The sequence below is a fragment of the Rhinatrema bivittatum genome, chromosome 4, assembly GCF_901001135.1.
Source record: "Rhinatrema bivittatum chromosome 4, aRhiBiv1.1, whole genome shotgun sequence".
Classification (NCBI taxonomy): Eukaryota; Metazoa; Chordata; class Amphibia; order Gymnophiona; family Rhinatrematidae; genus Rhinatrema; species Rhinatrema bivittatum.
In genome coordinates this window covers 339,632,720-339,653,068 of record NC_042618.1, presented here as the reverse complement: position 1 = coordinate 339,653,068, position 20,349 = coordinate 339,632,720, and the positions used below count along the sequence as shown (strand labels likewise).

General features: G+C 44.9%; 1 protein-coding gene across 3 annotated transcripts in view; it reads right to left on the bottom strand.

Moving 5' to 3' along the window:
- Positions 1-4,947: 4,947 nt before the first annotated feature.
- Positions 4,948-20,349, bottom strand: part of UNC13D (unc-13 homolog D) — a 109,390-nt gene continuing 93,988 nt past the window's right edge. For all 3 annotated transcript variants that reach the window (XM_029600484.1, XM_029600481.1, XM_029600482.1), the window contains exons 30-33: positions 19,902-20,022; positions 14,863-14,986; positions 12,789-12,991; positions 4,948-5,833 (exon numbers count right to left, since the gene is read on the bottom strand). In XM_029600484.1, the coding sequence (XP_029456344.1) occupies positions 5,724-5,833; positions 12,789-12,991; positions 14,863-14,986; positions 19,902-20,022 (558 nt within the window). In that variant the 3' untranslated portion in view covers positions 4,948-5,723. The remainder of the gene's footprint in view (positions 5,834-12,788; positions 12,992-14,862; positions 14,987-19,901; positions 20,023-20,349) is intronic.

Genomic DNA, 20,349 nt, shown 5'->3' with positions numbered 1-20,349 from the left:
TTGTTCCCACCCGGGATAGGGAAGCTTTGGTCCATCCCACGGTCTGGACTGATCCGGGTACGTACAGGGAAAGGAAAATTAGTTCTTACCTGTTAATTTTCGTTCCTGTAGTACCACGGATCAGTCCAGACGCCCTTCCCTGTTTTGTCTTTTTCTTACTGTCCTCTTGAAGCTTGTTTTTGCATTCGCAGATCTTGATACTTCATTTTTTTGCAAGAACACTGGGCAATTGCACCGGAAGCCTTGGTTGTCCAAGCACCAAGTATATGCAAGAGCGGGTAGTCATGCCATGTTTTTTACATTGTTCTGCAGTTGCTCAATTGAGCTTTTTGGTTACTTGCTTGATTCTATTCTTGTTTTGTTGTTTTCTGCTTTGACAATGGTTATACTGAAGGGCTGCAGGGTAGGCTCTGTCCTCATATAGGATACCCTTTCAGTTTTGGTCTGTCTCCACCTGCTGGAAGGGAGGCTCAACCCACAGTCTGGACTGATCCGTGGTACTACTACAGGAACGAAAATTAACAGGTAAGAACTAATTTTCTTATGGCCTCTGCCATTGCAGTGAATTAAAGGCTATTATTTCCACTACTTGTACCTGTGGGCAATGTTCTCTTGGAAAGTGAGCACATTAAAAGCACTCATGCACTATGTGTCTGTTACTTGAGCGAGCAGCCATGGACTAATACAATAGCAAACATGCATTTGAAAATCCCATATACTCGGAGATATTTTACACCCTTTACCTGGACACTCCCAGCAACACCTCTATCTAACCCCATTAAAATTATGCATGCTCTATGCTCCAGTTACAGCTCTATTTCCCTCTTCAACGTGGATTATAAAATCTTTGGCAAGATACTGAGTTCTTGAGAATCTTATTCATAATTATAAACCTGGATCGGTCAGGTTTATTAAAGGTCGGTACAGTTCTGAGAAGACTTGCAGATTAGCTGACGTGCTCTTCTCTGTTTTTGTCAAAGGCTCCAAGGTGAGAGCAGCAATTCTCTGGCCTTTGATCATACTGAATGGCCACATTTTCTTTTTCTTATGTATTTTCCCAGTTTGGTGTGGCGATCAGTCTGAGAAATTGGGTTAGAACCTTATATTTTGCACCATTAGCTATGATTTAGATGAATGTTTTTCTTTATCACAAGGCACATGACAGGGCTGCCTTCCAATTTGCTTTAGCTATAAACCCCCACTAGGTGCTTCGATCTGAAGACTACAAACAGTGCAAAGGATCAAATAGGCAAATTCTTTGTATGCTGTGATGATCCCTTGGTATATCTGACTTCTCTCCCTAGTCTGATTGAAGAATTTGGTCGCCCTTCTGGCTACTCAATACATTTTTCTAGGTCCATTTTAAAGTCTTGTAAGACCTAGATGCCAGTGCATACGACAGAGCTATGGAAATTTGGTTTTAAAATTGATAACTTTTTTAAATATCTGAGCTTTTGGATTTCTAGTGATTTAAACTTTCTTCATTAAATTATTCTACTTTGATTCAAAATATTCCCCTGGCTGGGGTAAATTAATGTTAACATTTTGCTTCTACCTCAAACTCTTTTTTTGTTTACCTAACTGCCAAAGATTTTTGGAGTCCATTTGACAATGTAAAAACCTTGAATATGTTATAAAATCTTAGTCTCTTTAAAAGAGATAGGAGGTGTTTGTCTTCCAAATATTGAACTATATTACTGGAGAATTTGTCTCAAGACCATATGTTTTTGGACTCCATTGGACTAGAACAGAAGAATTTTAGGATAACAATGAAATAAGATGGACCATTATCTTTGCTGATCCAGCAGAAAGTAGGAAGTTTGCAAAGATCAACCTTTTGCACCGAATGTGGGAAAAATTTGGGCACAAGTGTGCAAGATGTTTACTCTTTGTGTTGATCACCAGCCCAATGTTTCATCAGAGATGTGGGATGTCCAATTTGGTAGCCTTCTAACAGGGTTTCCCTAATTTTTAGAGTTTTCTAGTTTGTTTGTTTTTTAATAAAGGCTAGGGGTGTCATTATGAAACTAATAGATAACTAATTTTCCCTGTTATAATACTTGCAAATAACTCATTTGATTATAATTCCAGTTGACAGGGTTTAGCTTACCCACTTACCTTTTGAATGTGAGCAGGTCCTTTTTTGGTACTGTGGGTTGTACAAGTCTGATTGCCCATCTATACAAGTGTGGCCCCTGTGTGCCACAGAAGGGACTGCAAAGTGCAAATTGGGCAGAGAGTGTCCTGTGATTAATGTGATTTCCCCCTGTGGGAAGTACTAGAGAGAGCAGAAGAGCAGGGAAGGTTCCAGTTAAAAAAAAGGTTATCTGTTGGTCAAGGGGGTGGGTCCTGAGTTTCTTGACAGACAGACACTCTGGTTCGGCCCCCTAGGGGCTGGATTTTGGAAAGGGGATATTACCCTGCTTAGAGCAAGGGTGGGGGCTCCTCCAGAGTCACCAGGCAGCAGCTGGAACCCTTGCCCAGAGTACCAGGGAACAGAGGAGAGAGGTGGCAGAGAGACTCCAATTGTGTCTCAGGGAGTCTGTGTGGAGAAACTGGAATTTGGATCTAAGAGTGAAAAGTACATAAAGGAAAAGGAACTGTGAAGGGACCATTTGGGACCAGCAAAGAAAAACCTGTGCCCAGTTGGATCCTAGAAACAGGATTGAAAGTCTCCCTTTTCCTCCTTCCAAAGAGGGAAAGTGAGAAGCTTGAAACCATCCGAGAGTTAAAGTGAGTACATTGCGATCTACTGGGTTTGACAAGAGATTATGGACAGTGTGGCCTGGTACATGTGGAAGGGTGGTGTTTATATAGACTGTAACATAAGTTGTTTGAGGTTTTCTGGAAGACTGAGAGTGGAATCTTACTGGGTTTGCTGTGAAGGCTGCAATTTATATTTTCCTACAAAAATTGAAGATACTTCTGCCCAGTTCGATGTAAACCGATCTGGTATGGTATTCAACCTTGAAGGTCAGTATAGAAAAATGCTAAATAAATAAATAAATAAATAATAAACTATCTTTTCATTTGGAGCGCAAGTGGACATTGGTTTTTGGAAATGCATGTATGTGTATGTCATGCACCCAGTTTGGCCCTGCAGAATATCTGCCTCCAGCCCACGACCCAAACGAGATTTGTTTCCTCACTTTGGGTGAATTACCCCGGGCTCCCCTGAAGCAGAGAAGGTGACCCCCCAAAGGACAGGTAGTTACATAAGGCTCTAGCTAGAGATATTATTACTTCACCCCGTATTATTATGTGAAGGGTTGAGAAGACGTTTTGGACCCATTAAATCAAACTTTCTGGCCACTGCTTTGAAAATATACTTTCAAATGCTCTCTATCTTTAAATCTGGTGAGTACTCCATTGAAGATTTTAATGAGAACATAGCTAACACTGGCTAGAATTCATAAATGGGCCACGGAGATGTTGGTGGGAGTGTGGATCAGTTGGGTCTTTTATTTTTCCCATGTATAGCGGGATTGCCCTCCCACATTAAACATTTTTGGCTTGAAATACAAAATTCTATTACAGTTGCTGGAATTGCTATTCCATTCACAATATCAGGTTGTTGTTTTTTAATGGTATTATCTATACAGGCTGCTATCCCTAAGACAAAACTTAGCTGAGTCTGTCCCTTTTAGTAGCAGCAATGCTGGTATTCGCAAGGTGTTGGAGACACGACAAGCCTCAGTTCTGGATGGAGAAAGTATGGGAGATTGTTGCTATGGATAGAATTACTTGGGTTATAAAGGGGAAATTAAATGTTTTTAATGGTGTATGAGCTCCTTTGTTTTACTATGCAAAAGATTGAGCTATTGGTTATAGGGTTGGTTCTACTTTTATTTTGTTGATTCGGATACTGCTTTAGATGGCTTTTTTTTTCTGAATCTCTCTGTCTCCTTTATTGAGGGGTGTGTTGTGTGGTTTTTTTTTCTTCATTTTTTTTCAGTGATTGTACTCACTCCTGGCTCGGCGACTTGGTTGTGGGGACTTCTTGTATAGATATTACTTAACAAATATGTAACTGAAAAGAAAATTCTTTTTCACTCAGCGCATAGTTAAGCTCTGGAATTCATTGCCAGAAGATGTGGTTACAGCAGTTAGTGAAACTGGGTTTAAAAAATGTTTGGAAAAGTTCCTAGAGGAAAAATCCATAAACTGCTATTAATTAATGAGCAATAATAGCTTGAGATTTATTTAATGTTTGAGAACTTGCCAGATACTTGTGACTTGGATTGGCCTCTGTTGGAAACAGGATGCTGCGCTTGATGGACCCTTGGTCTGACCCAGTATGGCATACCTTATGATCTTATGTTCCAAATTGAAGTTTCTTCATTATATTTCATCTGCATATGGTTTTTTTTGACACATACATAGTATGAGGTTGACACTTGCTTGAACTGTATAACATGCTGTATTGTTTGATATTTCTTGTTGTTTAATACTTGATGGAAGTTTGTTGATGCAACAAAATATTGGAAACAAAATATATAAAAAGTATATGTGTGGCAGAAGCACATGTGAGTCGTCAGACATGCCAACTTGCCTGGGAAAATGGCCTGACTGAAATGCAGCTAAAAGCACGTGTGCATTCAAAAGCATGGGTAATTTCAACTGCATTAAAAAGAAACACCCAGGCACTACTAAAAGGTCACTTTGTAGGTTGTACATTGTTCTTAATTCAATAAAAAACAGGGGGATGGGATTGGGTCGAGGGAGTAAAAGAGTGCACCCAAGCTATTTGTCACGCCCCTCGAGTCCCTGGCACAAAGTAAGGAAATACTTTCAGCGCACGCAGGCTGCGGCTGGCAATTTGCAACCACAAGGAATGCAGCGAGTTTCTTTTTGAAAATGTCGATAAACTAGGGGTGTTAAAAAGCGCCCACCTCATGTGCACCTGCGGAGCTGGTTGAAAATTGCCTCCATATAATAAATAAGTACTGAGGCTGTCAATACACTTTTATTCAGCAGTATCCTTCCCTCTTCCCTTTCTGGTTAATGTTGTGTACTGTTTAACCTGCAAGATCCAAGTGCCTGTGGCCGACGAAGGGGGAGTTTGTTCAAGGCGGCCCCCGGTCAGCACATTTCTGTAAAAACCTTAAAGAAATGTTTTCCCCTATTGTAAACGGAAGCCTTCTTTCCCCCCCCCCCCTCCCAATTACCATGAATTACGTAGCATTTTAAACATTTTCCTGTGCAGGGAAAATGTAGGAGCCTCTTGCTTCTGCTGCGGTGCCTCTTTTAGCCTTGCAGCCTTCTGGCACTGGTCATGGGCCAGTTGCTCTTCTGTAGTAACATCAGCTGCTCCATGCTTCCTTTAGGCTATACTGGTGCTAGACATAAAGAGGGCCATGTGGCAGGGTTTCCCCAAACCTGATCCACTGGCCTCACAGCCAGCGGTGTTTTCTTAATAGCCCCAACCGATATGCATGAGACGTATTTGCATACATTGGTGATCCAGTATATGAAAATTTCTCATGCGTATTCGTGTGGATATCCTGAGAACCCAGCTGTCTGCAGGGTCACGAGGCCATGTTCAAGAAGCCCAGTTATGATGCTTTTTTTTTTTTTCCCATTCCAGCCCTAGTGTGCACAGCTTTAGCCTCGCTCTTGATCTAAAAGCCAGCACATGGGAGCAACTTGGACATGAGCTCTGGGTCAGTATGGACTGGGCTGGAGGTCCAGATACAGCTGTCCAACCATTTCTCGAGTGGCAATCATCGCTTGGCTTCCTTGGACTGTTTTGCTCGCTGTTTGCGCACTTTCACAAAGCCCTGTGCTTCCCTGTCCCCTTTACGACACTCCAGAAGCTGCAGGATCGGATCCCCTAGAGAGACAAAAAAAACATAGGATTAGACAATGAGCTCTGCATTAAACATGGGCTCACAGATGCCTAGTGATCAGGTGTAAAGCTAAGGGCTCTCGGAACCAGTCAGTAAAAACAGATGGTGACCACAGCTGATATGGTGAAATGGAAACTTTAGTAGATGTCCCAGTCCAGGTTTTTTGTTGTTTTTTTAAAGTTCACTAGCTCCATATGACTTTTGACAAGTCATGTTGATGTCCATATTTAGACACAGTCCAGATAGCAAAGTTAGCCACATTATTAAATATAGCCGGATATAGGGAAATTGGTTCTTACCTGCTAATTTCCGATCCTGTAATACCTCAAATCAGTCCAGACAACTGGGTTTATGCATTCCTACTAGCAGATGGAGGCAGAGAACAAAACCTTGACGCACTGCTACTTAAACGAGATTGCCACCTGCAGTCTCTCAGTATTGACTGGTACCCAAGCCAAGATTTGAACCAGAAAACAAACCATTCCTCTAAAATGGGGTGAACGAAAACCCCAGGGTTGGAAACCCCAGAAAACAAACTGCTAACCACGAACGCTTAGCAACTGCTGAGCTCAAAAAGACCAATACATTGTATTGAAAGAATTCTTCGGAAAGCATTCCAGCGAACACTAGGACAGTCAGTCTTTCGGAAGTATGACGCGGTGGGCCTCTGGACTGATCTGTGATATTACAAGAACGGAAATTAGCAGGTAAGAACCAATTTCCCTTTCCTGAATATACCCAGATCAGGCCAGACAAGAGGAATGTACCCAAGCACCCCTATACTGGGCAGGAACCCGAAAGACCCGCTCTCAACACACACTCACCAAAGGAGGCTGCCTCTGGCACGTGCAATTCCAAACGGTAACGCTTAGCGAAAGTATGGTGAGGACCAAACCGCGGCCTTACAAATCTCCTGAGGAGAAACCAATTGATACTCAGCCCACGACGACGCCTGCACATGTGTAGAATGAGCTTTAAGACTTGCTGGCACCGCATGGTCCTTAGAAACATAGGCCGAGGAAATAGTTTCTGTCAACCAGTGGGCTAAGGAAGCTTTAGACACTTTCTCTCCCTTCTTAGCTCCACCGAACATCACAAAAAGATGATCCGATCGTCAGAAAGAATTGGTGACCTTCAAATAACACAACAGGGCGCGCCGTACATCCAATAAATGGAGATCTCTACCCATAGAGGAATCTTGGACCCAGTCTGGAAACCCTAGCAACTCCACCGTCTGATTCACACGAAAGGAAGGAACCTTGTTGGAGGCGATCCGCAGAAAAGGATCACGGCAAGAAAGGGCTTGTAATTCGGAAATCCGCCTGGCCGAGTAAATGGCAACCGAAAATAGTCTTCAAGGTAAGAACCTTTAAAGAGGCTCGACTCAAAGGCTCAAAGGAGACCTCACAGAGGACCCTCAACACCAGACAGGAGGCTTCAAATGCTTTACTCCTTTCAGAAAACGGACAACATCAGGATGAGAGGCTAATGGCCTGCCCTGAACCTAACCCCTAAGGCAATTGAGGGCTGACACCTGAACTCTCAGCGAACTGTAAGCCAAACACTTCGACAAGCCCTGCTGAAGAAAGGACAAAATATGGGAAAAAAGGCCAACAGAGGATCTACCTATTGTTAAACACACCAGGTCTCAAACACCTTCCAAACTCGGACATACGCCATGGAAGTTGCTGAGCGCCTGGCCTGAAGAAGGGTAGTAATGACAGATTCAGAATAGCCCTTCAGTCGCAACCATCGCCTTTCAAAAGCCAGGCCGTGAGACAAATGCGATCCTCCTGATCCAAAAAGACACAACAACCCACACAAATGAGTTAGTCGAAGGGGACCAGATGAACCAGATCCATGAACTTTGGACGCTGTGGCCACTCGGGAGCCACCAGAACCACGGAGCCGGGATGAGCCTCTATGCACTGCAATATGCGCCCTATAAGGGGCTGCAGAGGGAAAACATAAAGAAGGATCCCCCTCTGCCACGGGCACACCAGAGCGTTGAATCCCACTGAACCGACATCCCGTCTGCAACTGAAGAACTGAGCCGTTTTTGCATTGAGCTGCATCACCATGAAGTCCGGTTGAGGAACCTCCCCACTGGGCACAAATGAGATTCCAGGCTTCCAGGGACAGCTCCCACTCCCCCGGATCCAGCTGCTGATAGCTGAGGAAATCCGCCTGCACATTGTCTACTCCAGTGACATGGAATTCTGCGATCCCTTCTAGGTGTAGTTCCGCCCACGCAAACAACAAATGCGCCTACTGAGCCACCACTTGACTCCTGGTGCCACACTGATTGTTGATGTACGCCACTGTCGTTGCATTGTCTGAGAAAACCCTAACCATGTGATCTTGCACCAGTGGCAGAAATTCTTCCAAGGCTCTGCGCACGGCCCTTGTCTCTAGTCGGTTGATGGACCAGGACCTCTCCTCCAGAGACCAAAGTCCCTGAGCCGAACGACCCAGGCACCGCTCCCCAGCCCCTGAGACTTGCATCCGTGGTCACTACCACCCATTCTGGGATTTTGAAACTCACTTCCTTCTCCAAATGGGGCTGGGATAGGCACCACGACAGGTTGGCTCTGGCTTCCTTCCCTAGTGGCAGCGGGAGATGGTATTGCTCCGACATTGGATTCCAGTGGAACAACAGGAATCTCTGTAGCGGATGTATATGGGCAAAGGCCCATGGGACCAGTTCCAACGTCAAGGCCATGGAGCCTAGGACCTGTAATTAATCCCAAACCTTGGGAACTTGGAGACGTAACAGCCGCTCAACCTGCTGCTGCAACTTAGCCAACCTGTCCGCCGTCAGGAACACCCAGCCGGACCGGATAACGAATTGGACTCCCAGATACTCCAGGGATTGAGACGGTGTCAGCTAATTCTTCGCCAAGTTGATCACCCACCCTAGAGAGCATAACATCTGGAGAACACGGTCCACTGCTCGAACACACTCCTCCTGTGTCTTGCCCCGGTTGAGCCAATTGTCGAGGTATGGGTGCACCAGCATGCTTCCCTTCCTTAAGGCTGCTGCTATCACCACCATCACCTTGGTGAAGGTTTGTGGAGTGGTGGCGAGTCTGAATGGGAGAGCCCCGAACTGGAAGTGCTGCCCCAGCACCTTGAACCGCAGAAACTTCTGATGACCCTGATGTATGGGGATGTGCAAGTAGGCCTCGGTGAGATCCAATGACGCCAGAAATTCCCCTTTGCAGATTGCCGCAATCACCATGCGAAGTGTCTCCATCTGGAAATGTGGGACCTTCAAGTTCCTGTTCACTTTCTGGAGATCCAAGATAGGACAGAAGGTGCCTTCTTTTTCGGAACCATGAAGTAGATGGAATACTGTCCTTGACCTTGCTCGTTCTTTGGCACCAGGAGAATAGCTTCCAGGCTTAACAATCTCCGCAGGGTTCCTTCCACGGCTTCACTCTTGCTGCTGGAAACACAGCGCGACTCCAGAAAGGTGTCTTTGAGCGGACGAGAAAACTCTAAGGCGTAGCCATCCCTGATCACCCCAAGCACCCACTGATTGGACATAATCTTCACCCACTCCTCATAAAAAAGCAACAAGCAGCCCCCGGCCACTACTGGAGAGGAGTGGGTGGGCTGGATCTTATTGTGATGAGTTACTGCCTCCGGCCCCCTGGCCGGAGCCACCCCTGGAGGGTCATCCGGAGGGTCAAAGGACTGCTGGTGGCTGGCCAGCTGCTTAGATCCCGAGGAAGCTGCTCCTCTTCCGAAGTGAAAACGCCTTAACTCCCAAAAACAAGAGCGATCAGAGAAAGACCTCTTAACATTCTTCCTGTCTTCTGGCATTCTATTGCCCTTAGTTTCTCCCAAGGACTTCATAAGTTGATCCAGATTCTCCCCGAAGAGAAGCTTCCCCTTAAAAGGCAGGTGACATAGCTGGGACTTGGACCACAAGTCCGTCGACCAGTTGCGCAGCCACAAAAGACGCCCTGCCGAAACCATACTGTGAGCCACTGTGCATACTAAATCATACAAAGCGTCCGCCACATAGGCCACCCCGCCTCCAGACGGGGCCGCCTGAACAGGAGAGAGTACTCCCAAAGCCGCTGGCTCCTGGGGCTTCTGAATCCAGCAGAGACAGGCACGCTGCATCATACTAGCGCAAACTGCAGTGCGGAGACCTCAAACATCTGTTTGTATTAAATCTCCAGCTTGCGATCCTGCACATCTTTCAGAGCGGCAGCGCCTACCACTGGAAGCGTGGTCTTCTTGGTAACCGCCGAGACTGCTGCATCCACCTTAGGAGTCTTAAGGTGGTCCAAATGCTCCTCCAACAGGAGGAGCATTTGGACCACTTTTAAGCCCGCCTCTGGGTATCCCACTCCTGGCTAATCAGCTTTTGAATCTTTTTTGGAATAGGGAAAGTGCTCGGCGGACCTCTGAGACCATCCAGGAGTGGATTAATTCCGCTTTCAGACTCTTCCTGAGCCAGTTTCACTTCCAATTCCTCCAATACTTGGGGAATAAGAGGTCTCAGTTCCTCCCTCTTAAATAGGCGAACCACCCGGGGGTCATCTCCATCAGGTCCGGCAACTTCAAGGAGGGTCTGTTCGTCTTTACTGGTGTCCGAGCCAGATCCCCGTCTGGCTCATCCGGGTCCACTACCAGAGAGGAGTCTCCCTCTCCCTGCGGATCTTCCAAGTCCAACCTGTCCTCCCTGTCAACTTCTGGATGGCCAGGACAAGGCCCTGCCTCTTCAAAGAGACCCCCGAGGAGTGTCAAGGCCTCAGAGGAGCCCAAGCCTGTCTCACTGGGTCTACACTTGGCTGCCTTCTTAACCAAGAAAGCCTCATGTAACAGGAAAACAAATTTGGGCGAGAACCCCCCCAGGGCCCAGAGGTACGCCCTCAGAATCACTGGAAACTGAGCTAGAGCCCACATCATCCCCCTGCTCGATACCCTGAACCACAGGAGAGAGGAGGGGAGGGCCATCAGCAGCAGCTCCTTCAGAGGGAGCACTGAGGTCCATAGCCCCTTCGGAGGTCTCAGGAACAGAGGCCCTCACCTTGGGCCCTGCTCCAGCCCCTGAGGATTGAGAAGCCTTCCTGGACTTCTGAGTCCTAGAGGAGGATCCCTCTCCTCCCTGAGCACAAGTCGTGCAAAGGGAGAGGGAATTTAGATAGGCCGACCACACTCCACAGACTTTGCAAGGTGCAACCAGTGGCTTGTCCGCCATCACGCAGCCCCCGCAGAAAAAATCCATGCCAGAATGGCTGGCCCACATGGCCTGAATGCTGCCGGAGGTGCTGCCTTGATGAAACTGAAGGCGCGTGAGAGAAGCGACAGAGAAGAGGAAAGTCGCACATGCTCCACAAAAATAGCCTTGCTTGAACATGGCGTGGGCCAGCACATCAAAAACGGGCCTATCCCCCCCGGGGGAAATAAATCACCGCTCTCCATCGGCAGGCCTCCTTAGTCCGCGCCCCCCCCCCCCCCCCCCCCACAACACGTTCCCAGACTGCTGAGCCTGCCTGTTTGTGGCACTGCCGTGCAGGCCAACTGTCCCACCTACCCTCGCTGCGCCTGAAGAGAAGAAAACTTTTTTTTTTTTTTTTTTTTTTTTAGAAACTTTATAGTACAAAATGCTAGATAGAAAGAAGAGCCCAACTCAGAAGATACTTTCCTGAGCGAGTCAGCAGCAGCTAGGAGGGGGACCTCAGGGCATCGAGAGGGAGCCAGTCCCCTGGCTATAAGGGGAGTCACGGGTTAACAGAAGCAGGGGTATCCAACCCCCCGTTCGCCCAGCTCGACTCAAGGGATGGCCCGAAGAATGGAACCTGCCACCTCGGGGAGCCCTTTCCAGTCTCCAACTCCAAACCAGTCAGGACTGCAGGGATGCACTTCTACCTCAAGGTTTTCTTCTCTGCCTCCAAGGGCATAAACCCACTTGTCTGGACTGATCTGGGTATGTTCAGGAACTTAAAATTAAATCAGCTAAATTTATCCGGCTAACTTTAGGATAGGTTTACAGTTGCCAACCAGACTTGGCCGGCTAACTTATCCAGCTAACTCTGAATATTGGAATTAGGTAGCTAACTCAAATCTTACAAGTTACACCCCCAGAATGCCCCTAACTTATTTAGCTAAATCCTAGCCAGCTAATAAGTGCCCAAATATTCTGAGTTAGCTGGCTAAATGCATCTGAATATGGACTGCTTTATTGCTGTGCAGTTAGGTTAAGCCACTTGTAATGCCAACACTCTTCCTTCTCCCTTTACCCTGTGAGAAGCTTCTAGAGAGATCGGGCACCTCCACAGTTTCCACCCCAGCATTGGCTGCTTGTACAGTTGTAGGCTAGCATAACAAAGCGGCATCAGGATCACGTTTTGGTGAAAAGTAGAATATCAATGCGAAATTATTCTAGCAGGAATCATTGTAGATTTTTTTTTAAAAAGTGTTCATATTACATGTATGCTATTACTGGCTCATTCCTTTCAGTTGTAGCAGAGCAGTTTCGTCTTGCTCTTTTGGGCTTTCATCTCCATTGAAAAAGGCTTCTACAGGTCTTACAGTCCCCTGAGCCTTTATGTGTAACTGGCCAGGGATCTCTTACCGGTCTTGTCTATCTCAGCCACCCCCTATTAAGTATGACTTCATCTTGTGAGCCCAGCAGCTACAAAATAAACATGAGTGCATTTTCAGATTAAGTAATAGGGTATGATGGGAAGAGCTGAGAGCTGGATCACCCCCGATAGTCAGAGACATCAGTATTTGAGAAAAGGACTGAGCCTGTTACTGCTGTAGCTGCCCAGCCCTCTTTATCGAAATTCCCCCACTGGACTAGCTGTACTGACCCCTAATCGTTAGGCTCAATAGGGCCTACTAAGCCAAAGGCCTCAGCAGCTGTCATCAACGAGCCAGAAGAACTAATACAAAGAGGAAGGTAAAGGGCCATACCACTGGGCTTGGGGTGGACGAGTGGAAGTCGGGTCTGCGTAATCCTGTATAAATCCACCTGATCCTCTTCCTTCAGCCCCGGCAGGTTATGCAGTGCCACAAATGCTTCTCCTTCCAGGTCATTGGATAGCAACGTGTCGTAGTCAAAGACTGTGAGCAGAAGGCAAGCTCCGTCTTGTTCACATTGCTCGGGAGAGACTAAACTGCAATGATAAGACAGGCAAGGAGGCTTGCATGAAGGATATCCTTCGGTAAAACATGAAGCACAGAGAAAAAAACAAATGGCTATGAGGGGACATCGCAAGTCAGGGAAGCCATGGATTGGAAAGGTAGGGCAGGGCCACGTTCCCCCCTCCGTGGCCTGGGACGGAGGGGGGAACGTGGCCTGGATTAGCCCAGGATTAGCCCTGGATTAGCCCAGGACTAGAGATGCTCTCGGAAACTTCCCTGTACGATCGCTTGGGTCCCTGCATAGCTCGTGTGGTGCTCAGACTCTGCTGAAGGCCGACAAGCAAATTACTCTTTCACGTCACCTTGATCTTATTTCAAGGTACAGGAGCAACCTTCCGAGTGGAACAGAACTGGCATTCAATCTGGCGATTATTTTGCCCTTTGCTAAAGCCAGCTCTGATGATTTCCTAATTTAGTGGTCATTTAGTTTTAGTGATGAGTCTAGAGCAGAGGCTGCCCAGATCAGTCCCTGGAACAGGTTTTCCACCAGCTGAAGATCTTTTTGCGGGCAATTCTGAAAACTGTGTGTTTTGATACAAAGACTGGATTTTGTACACGTGTATTTTTCCTTTGAAAACTGTACAGGAGGAAGTATCCGCCAGAAATCTGCACTTGCTTTTTTCTGCAGCTTCCCTTTTCCATCCAAAGGAATGTGAACAATTTTGAAAATCCAAAACTACGCACGTTGTTTTCTCCTGCAGCCTAATGCGTCTACTAAAAGTATGTTGGATGTAGGCTACGCTTGTAAATTTATCTGCAGACGTGCGTAACCCCTGAAAAGCTGCCCCAAGCTTCCCCTGCGCGCGCTGATCTTATCTTGCATAGGCTCATCGACGCGTGCATGTCCTGGGGCTTGCAAAAAGGGGCGGATCGTGAGTGGTCTGGGGCGGGGGCGTGGCCAGATCCTCCAGGCACAGTGGTCATTTGCCGCTGTGCCCGGGATTGTGGGCCAGCCGGCGGGCGTAACTTCTTCCACAAAGGTATGAGGTTTTTTTTAGATAGGACTGGGGGGCAGGTTAGGTAGGGGAAGGTGGGGGGAGGCAGAAGGAAAGTTCCCTCCGAGGCCGCTCCGATTTCGGAGCGCGCCAAGCCTATCTTGCATAGGCTCAGCGACGCGCGCATGGAGGGAACGGAGGAAGGTTGAGCGGCTTGGCGCGCGCAAATTGCACAACTGTGCACCCCCTTGCGCGCTGACCCTGGATTTTATAACATGCGCGCGGCAGCGCACACATTTTATAAAATCGGGCATAGATTTGTTCGCACTGGGTTGCGTGAACAAATCTACGCCTATGCGCACCTTTTAAAGTTTGGCCCTGTATGTTTATTATACTGCTACCCTGTGTCATCTTATGATATTGCATAGCTTAGAGTCTATGCAGGGGGCAGAGCTCTTTTACTGATTGGTTATTGTTTGAATGTTTTGGAACTTTCTATTTGATATGTTCCTATTTTAAGCACTCTCTCTCGCTCTCTGTCTCCTCTTCCTATTGATCCTTGACACCGAGGCTCTTGGCATGTTAACAGCTCATCCTGAATCCTTCTCTACAAGATCCTATGAAGCATCGCTTTTCACCTGTTCCTAGCTTCCTATTCCTATTCAGCTATTCCTATTCACTACTATTCATTTGTATCTACAGCTTCTACTATGCCTGCAGTTCATTTCCCTCTGACTACTGGGCTTCCAGAGACTCATAACAGCTGAAGCAGGCACTGCTGTTTGTACGGCTATTCTTTGTCTTACCATTTACAGTGACTGATGAACTGTTTCACCATTCTAACAAATGTCATTTGATATTCACGAACTGGTATTTAAAGCTAGGAAAAAGGCTTAACTGATACACACAATTCAAACACTTCGTCAAATAGAGGGTGAAGGTCATTCTTCTTGCACTGTGTTGTCCGAGCCTCCACTTCAGGAAAGATGTGGCGTGGTTCCAGGGTCAGCTGGATGAACGGGTCACTAGAACCTGGGGGCAGATGAAGCGGAGAGAAAAGTCAGCATGGAACGCCTACTGTGAAGTCTCCATTAATCTCCTGTGCCAGCCAAAAATGAGAATTTGCCTTCTATTTCCCCCCAGAAAGTCGACAGCTAGACTTCTTCATGAGCATTTCAGCTAGCTGACTTTAAGCTTATCAATCTGTGGAACAGGTTAAGCTAAGTTAAAATGGCCTTTTACTTGCCATAAAGTATAACTAGCACTACAGAGTAGCATCATACATCCCACCAGGAGAAAACTCATTTTTACTAATGAGTTTGTTTATTTATACTTGGGGCAAACCTTTTTTCCCTCCCCCGTGAAGTCTGGAGCCATCTCACTCCACTAACACATGTTAACAGGGTCAGGGCTTCCACTAGGCCAGTATTTCTCAACCCTGTCCTGGAGGCACACCTAACCAGTAGGTTTTTCAGGATATCCAAAATGAAAATGCATGCGCTAGAGTTGCATACATTGGAGAACCAGGGTATGCAAATCTATTTCATGCATATTCATTGTGGCAGACTTGAAAGCCTGACTGGATAGGTGTGCCTCCAGGACAGAGGTAGGAAACGCTGCACTAGGTGGTCACTTAGAGCTCCAAGGTTCATGGGCCAGGGGGAGGCGGGAAAGGGGACAAAATCCTGCCAGTGCTAAGACCAAGTCCACTAGCAGAGTCTATCTCACTGTTGGCCGAAGAGCTAAGTGGCTCAGAGGACTGCTGGCGGCGCCCATCCCACCGGCAGTCATAGAAGAGAGGGAGAGGCCTGGCATGAGTGAGAATGAGTGACGGTGTGTTTGTGTGTGACTGTGTGTGAGAATGAAAATGTGTTTTGTGTCAGAGTGAGGTAGGAACACTTCCCTCAAACTGATCCACAACAATTGCAGGGTGACTGGAAAACAAAATTTCCCAGGTATGGAGGAGCAGGGGATTTGTTTTATCCTTATTAGTTTTAATTATTGGATGTTATCTAATGTGTCCACTGTTTTGAAATATTTTATTGATGTTTGTGAAATTTTTAGAACTTATATATATATATTTATATATATGTTTTTAATTAGCTATTTTGAAATATTTATCTTTTTATTTTTTTATTTATTTATATATATATATATATATATATATATATACTGCCCTTTCACATAGGACTCTGGACAGTTTTACAAAAACAATTTCACAATTACATAAAATTACATAATAAAATATCCATAACAAAAACAACCTTTATTGTGCTTACAAAATCTCAAGAAATCCATAATTGCACAAATTTAATTAGGAATCAAATTCCACATAACTGGACCGCTAAATGAAAATGCTTCTTCCGTGTCCTAACTAACCTAACCTCTTTTAAGTGAGGGAACACACAATTTATTTTCTTGTGAAGACTGTGAATTCCTTTGAGGCTTATATACTACAAACCTATCTAATAAATAAGAACATAAGAAATTGCCATGCTGGGTCAGACCAAGGGTCCATCAAGCCCAGCATCCTGTTTTCCAACAGAGGCCAAACCAGGCCATAAGAACCTGGCAATTACCCAAACACTAAGAAGATCCCATGCTACTGATGCAATTAATATCAGTGGCTATTCCCTAAGAAACTTGATTAATAGCCATTAATGGACTTCTCCTCCAAGAACTTATCCAAACCTTTTTTGAACCTAACTGCACTAACCACATCCTCTGGCAACAAATTCCAGAGCTTTATTGTGCGTTGAGTGAAAAAGAATTTTCTTCAATTAGTCTTAAATGTGCTACTTGCTAACTTCATGGAATGCCCCCTAGTCCTTCTATTATTCGAAAGTGTAAATAACCGATTAACATCTACTCGTTCAAGACCTCTCATGATCTTAAAGACCTCTATCATATCCCCCCTCAGCCGTCTCTTCTCCAATCCATGCAATGCTTTAAAAAGTAAACTAAGATTTTTAAAATCAGTCCTCTGAAAGATAGGCTACCAATATAATAAATTGAATATTGGGGTGATATGATCCCTAGAACTTAGATCCAGGCAGAAGCATGCAGCACTATTTTGAGTAAGTTATAGTCTATGGAGTTGGACTTTAGTCACACCAGCATTACAATAATCTAATTGACTGATAATTGTAGCAGGAATAATAATAATATTAAGAAAGGTGGAAGGAAGGAAGGCCAAACAATTACCGGCATGGTTAAAAGGTGAGGTGATAGCTGTTTTAGCCAAAGCACCCTCTTACAATGGTCCATATATAGAGTATCAGTCTGAGCCTTAAGGTCTCGCTCTCTCTCTCCCAATGCTGTAGCAAAATGGCATGCATATGTTATGTGCACGCTTGAACAGTATTTTATAACCTACACGTATAGGTTATAAAATAGCGTGTATTTTTGCACACAGCAAGAAACGCATGTTTATGGGCACACAGCCCTTTTAAAATCTACCTTTATGGGAATAGCCATTGCTTATTACTGGCATTAGTAGCATGGGATCTATTTAATGTTTGGGTATTTGCCAGGTACTTGTAACTTTGATTGGCCACTGTTGGAAACAGGATACTGGACTTGATGGACCATTTGTCGGACCCAGTTTGGCAACTTCTTATGTTCTTATGTCTTGAGACAGAAAAGACTGAAGATTACAAATCTTTCAAAGATATAAAAGACAAGACAATACTACCTCTATAATCTGATCTTGAAAGTTCAGCTCAGAATCTAGCAGCACTCCTAAAATCAGAATCTCTTGCTGAATGAGGATTTTAATATCATCCATTAAAATCAGTATAGGTTCGGAGACTACAGATGCCTTCCTAATCAATAAAACATCTGTTTTAAATGAACCGTAATACAACTTCTCTCAAATCCTGATTTAATCTATCAGTAGAATCCAGGCACAAAGAGCCTAACTCACAGTATAACTGGAGATCATCTCATATTGCACTGTAAATTCAATTTTCTAATCAATTTACACAGACATTAAACAGAAGGGTTTATCAAACTGAACCCTGGCTTTCCCCCCCAACGCGATTCCCAGGGTTCCAAGAGGGACCCAATTTCACTCGCAGTGTTCGCTTTTCCAAAAAAGATGTGACCCATGAGAAGGCAATTCCCCAATTCCAATCTCCTTCAGTTGATTTAATAGTATACAATAATCAAGGGTATCAAACGTGGCCCTGAAATCTAAAGATACCAGGACTGAATCCATCCATCTTAGTCTCAGTACTAAAAAGTCTCCAAAATCCTGATTGTTTATCATTTAGAAAGTATAATTCCTCTAATCATGCAGACAACTGAACCATGACTGCCTTTTCAATAATTTTACCTAAATAAGGCATGGGACAGGATGGAAATTAGCAACTTGAGATACATCAGCATCAGATTTCTTAATTGATGGATGAATAATAGTCTCCTTCAATGCTCTTGGAAATTTTCCTAAGGTCAGTGATATGTTAACAGTAATATACAAATGCTCTAATAGAACATTTAAACTTCCTTTCACTAGAAAAGAAGCACAAGGGTCGGGAAAGAAGGAATTAAGCTTCATTTGACTAATCATCTTAGTGATCTCATTACATGAAACCAGATGAAATGCAGTCAGTCTGATTTTCCTATTATGATTGCTGTTTTATATTTCTTTATTGTATTGTTTGATGTTTTATGAGGATGTTTTTATGAGGCAATGTTTTTTTTCCATTGTTGCACTGCATACAGAGTCTGGCTTCTTGCATTTTCCAATTCAATTTTTGTCTGCACGTTTCTATTTATACCTTAAGGTTTCTTTATTTTGAATTTGGTGAAGGTTTGTCTATGTTCTGCATGTGTGACTGAGGTAAAGTATTCTGCTAGGATGTAGTTTCTGTGTAGGGATCTATTGCTTGACTTGCATCAGTAGCATGGGATCTTCTTAGTGTTTGGGTAATTGCCAGGTTCTTGTGGCCTGGTTTGGCCTCTGTTGGAAACAGGATGCTGGGCTTGATGGACCCTTGGTCTGACCCAGCATGGCAATTTCTTATGTTCTTATGTTGTATTTTCCTAATAGGAGGTGTATTGGTGTTTTAGGGCCTGGTATAATATTTACAACATTGCCTTTTACTGAATGAGTGCTGGCAGTTAGTACTGTTTTGGTATGAGAGTTTTACTATATTGCAGTTGTTAATTCAGTTTATTTATGGCTTTCTGAGGGCCAAGACCATACTCAATGCATATTGCAATAATACCATAACACGAAATGGATTTCTTTTTTGAAGGGTTTTCTGGTTAGCACCTCAGCAGCACATGTAACTGTAATATACATGTTGTAAGTGACATTTTTAATTCAGAAGACTGTACTTTGACTGTCTTTTTTCATGTAAAATCTGTTATTATAAATGCAGAATTTTCATCATGTGCCGAGAGGACTGTGGGCAGAGAGGACAGGACAGGGGCATTGGGAGGGCGAGCACAAGGCTCTAAGGTTTGCCTAGGGAGCCTAATACCTTTGCACTGGCTCTAGCTGTGGGTATAAACTGACCAGATCCCAAGGCTCTTAAAAATAGCCCAAAAATGTGGACAAAATATTTTTGCAGTGGTATAGTGCTAAATTACCACACATTTCTGACAACCTGCTTCCTTTGGCTGTATAGTATCAACTGACTTTTGAGTCAGCCAACATGATACGCCTCTAACTGCTGCTTGTTACCAAGGTTATATAGCCCCTGGAAGTGAATTTCATTTCTCGGCCATAGCTAGATACTGCAGACTCCCTGCAGTGGGACCACTATGGTCTGCTCTCCTTAACCCACCTGCCAGCCCTGCATTCCCTTGTCATAGACAACACCAGCGTTTGCTGCAGATGTGCAGGAAAGCGTGTCTCTCTACGCACACACATACTTCAAATCACCCCTGACTTGCTGTTTTGTTCTGCTTGGACTGTGACAGTCATTGTTTTTCTCACCATTTGAGTCCAGTGGGATGAGGTTGACCGCGTTAAGAATCTCTACTCTGAGTTTCTGCTCTGAATGGCAGTAAGCAACCTTCACAGTCACTGCTCCATACTTCTCAGCAGTAGTCGCATCCTTGCAAATAGAAAGAAAAAATTAACACAGGATGAAAACTATGACACTGAGACTTTTAGGATCCTGTTAAGGACATGGCCTTGATCCTAAGGAGTGGACTTAGATTATCATGCACTGCCCTGTGAATGTACCTGCACTAAGTTATCCCATCACAGGCAGAGCCCAAGACTTCATAAATAACCTCCAATAACTTTCCCCTGACCTTTCTTGCCCTACTGCCTCTGTATCATGCTGCCACATGACTAGGAATAATAACCTACCATCCCCACTTCTGCAACGCACACCTCTCACCCCGCTGATGCGACATTTTAGTGACTTCCAGTTATA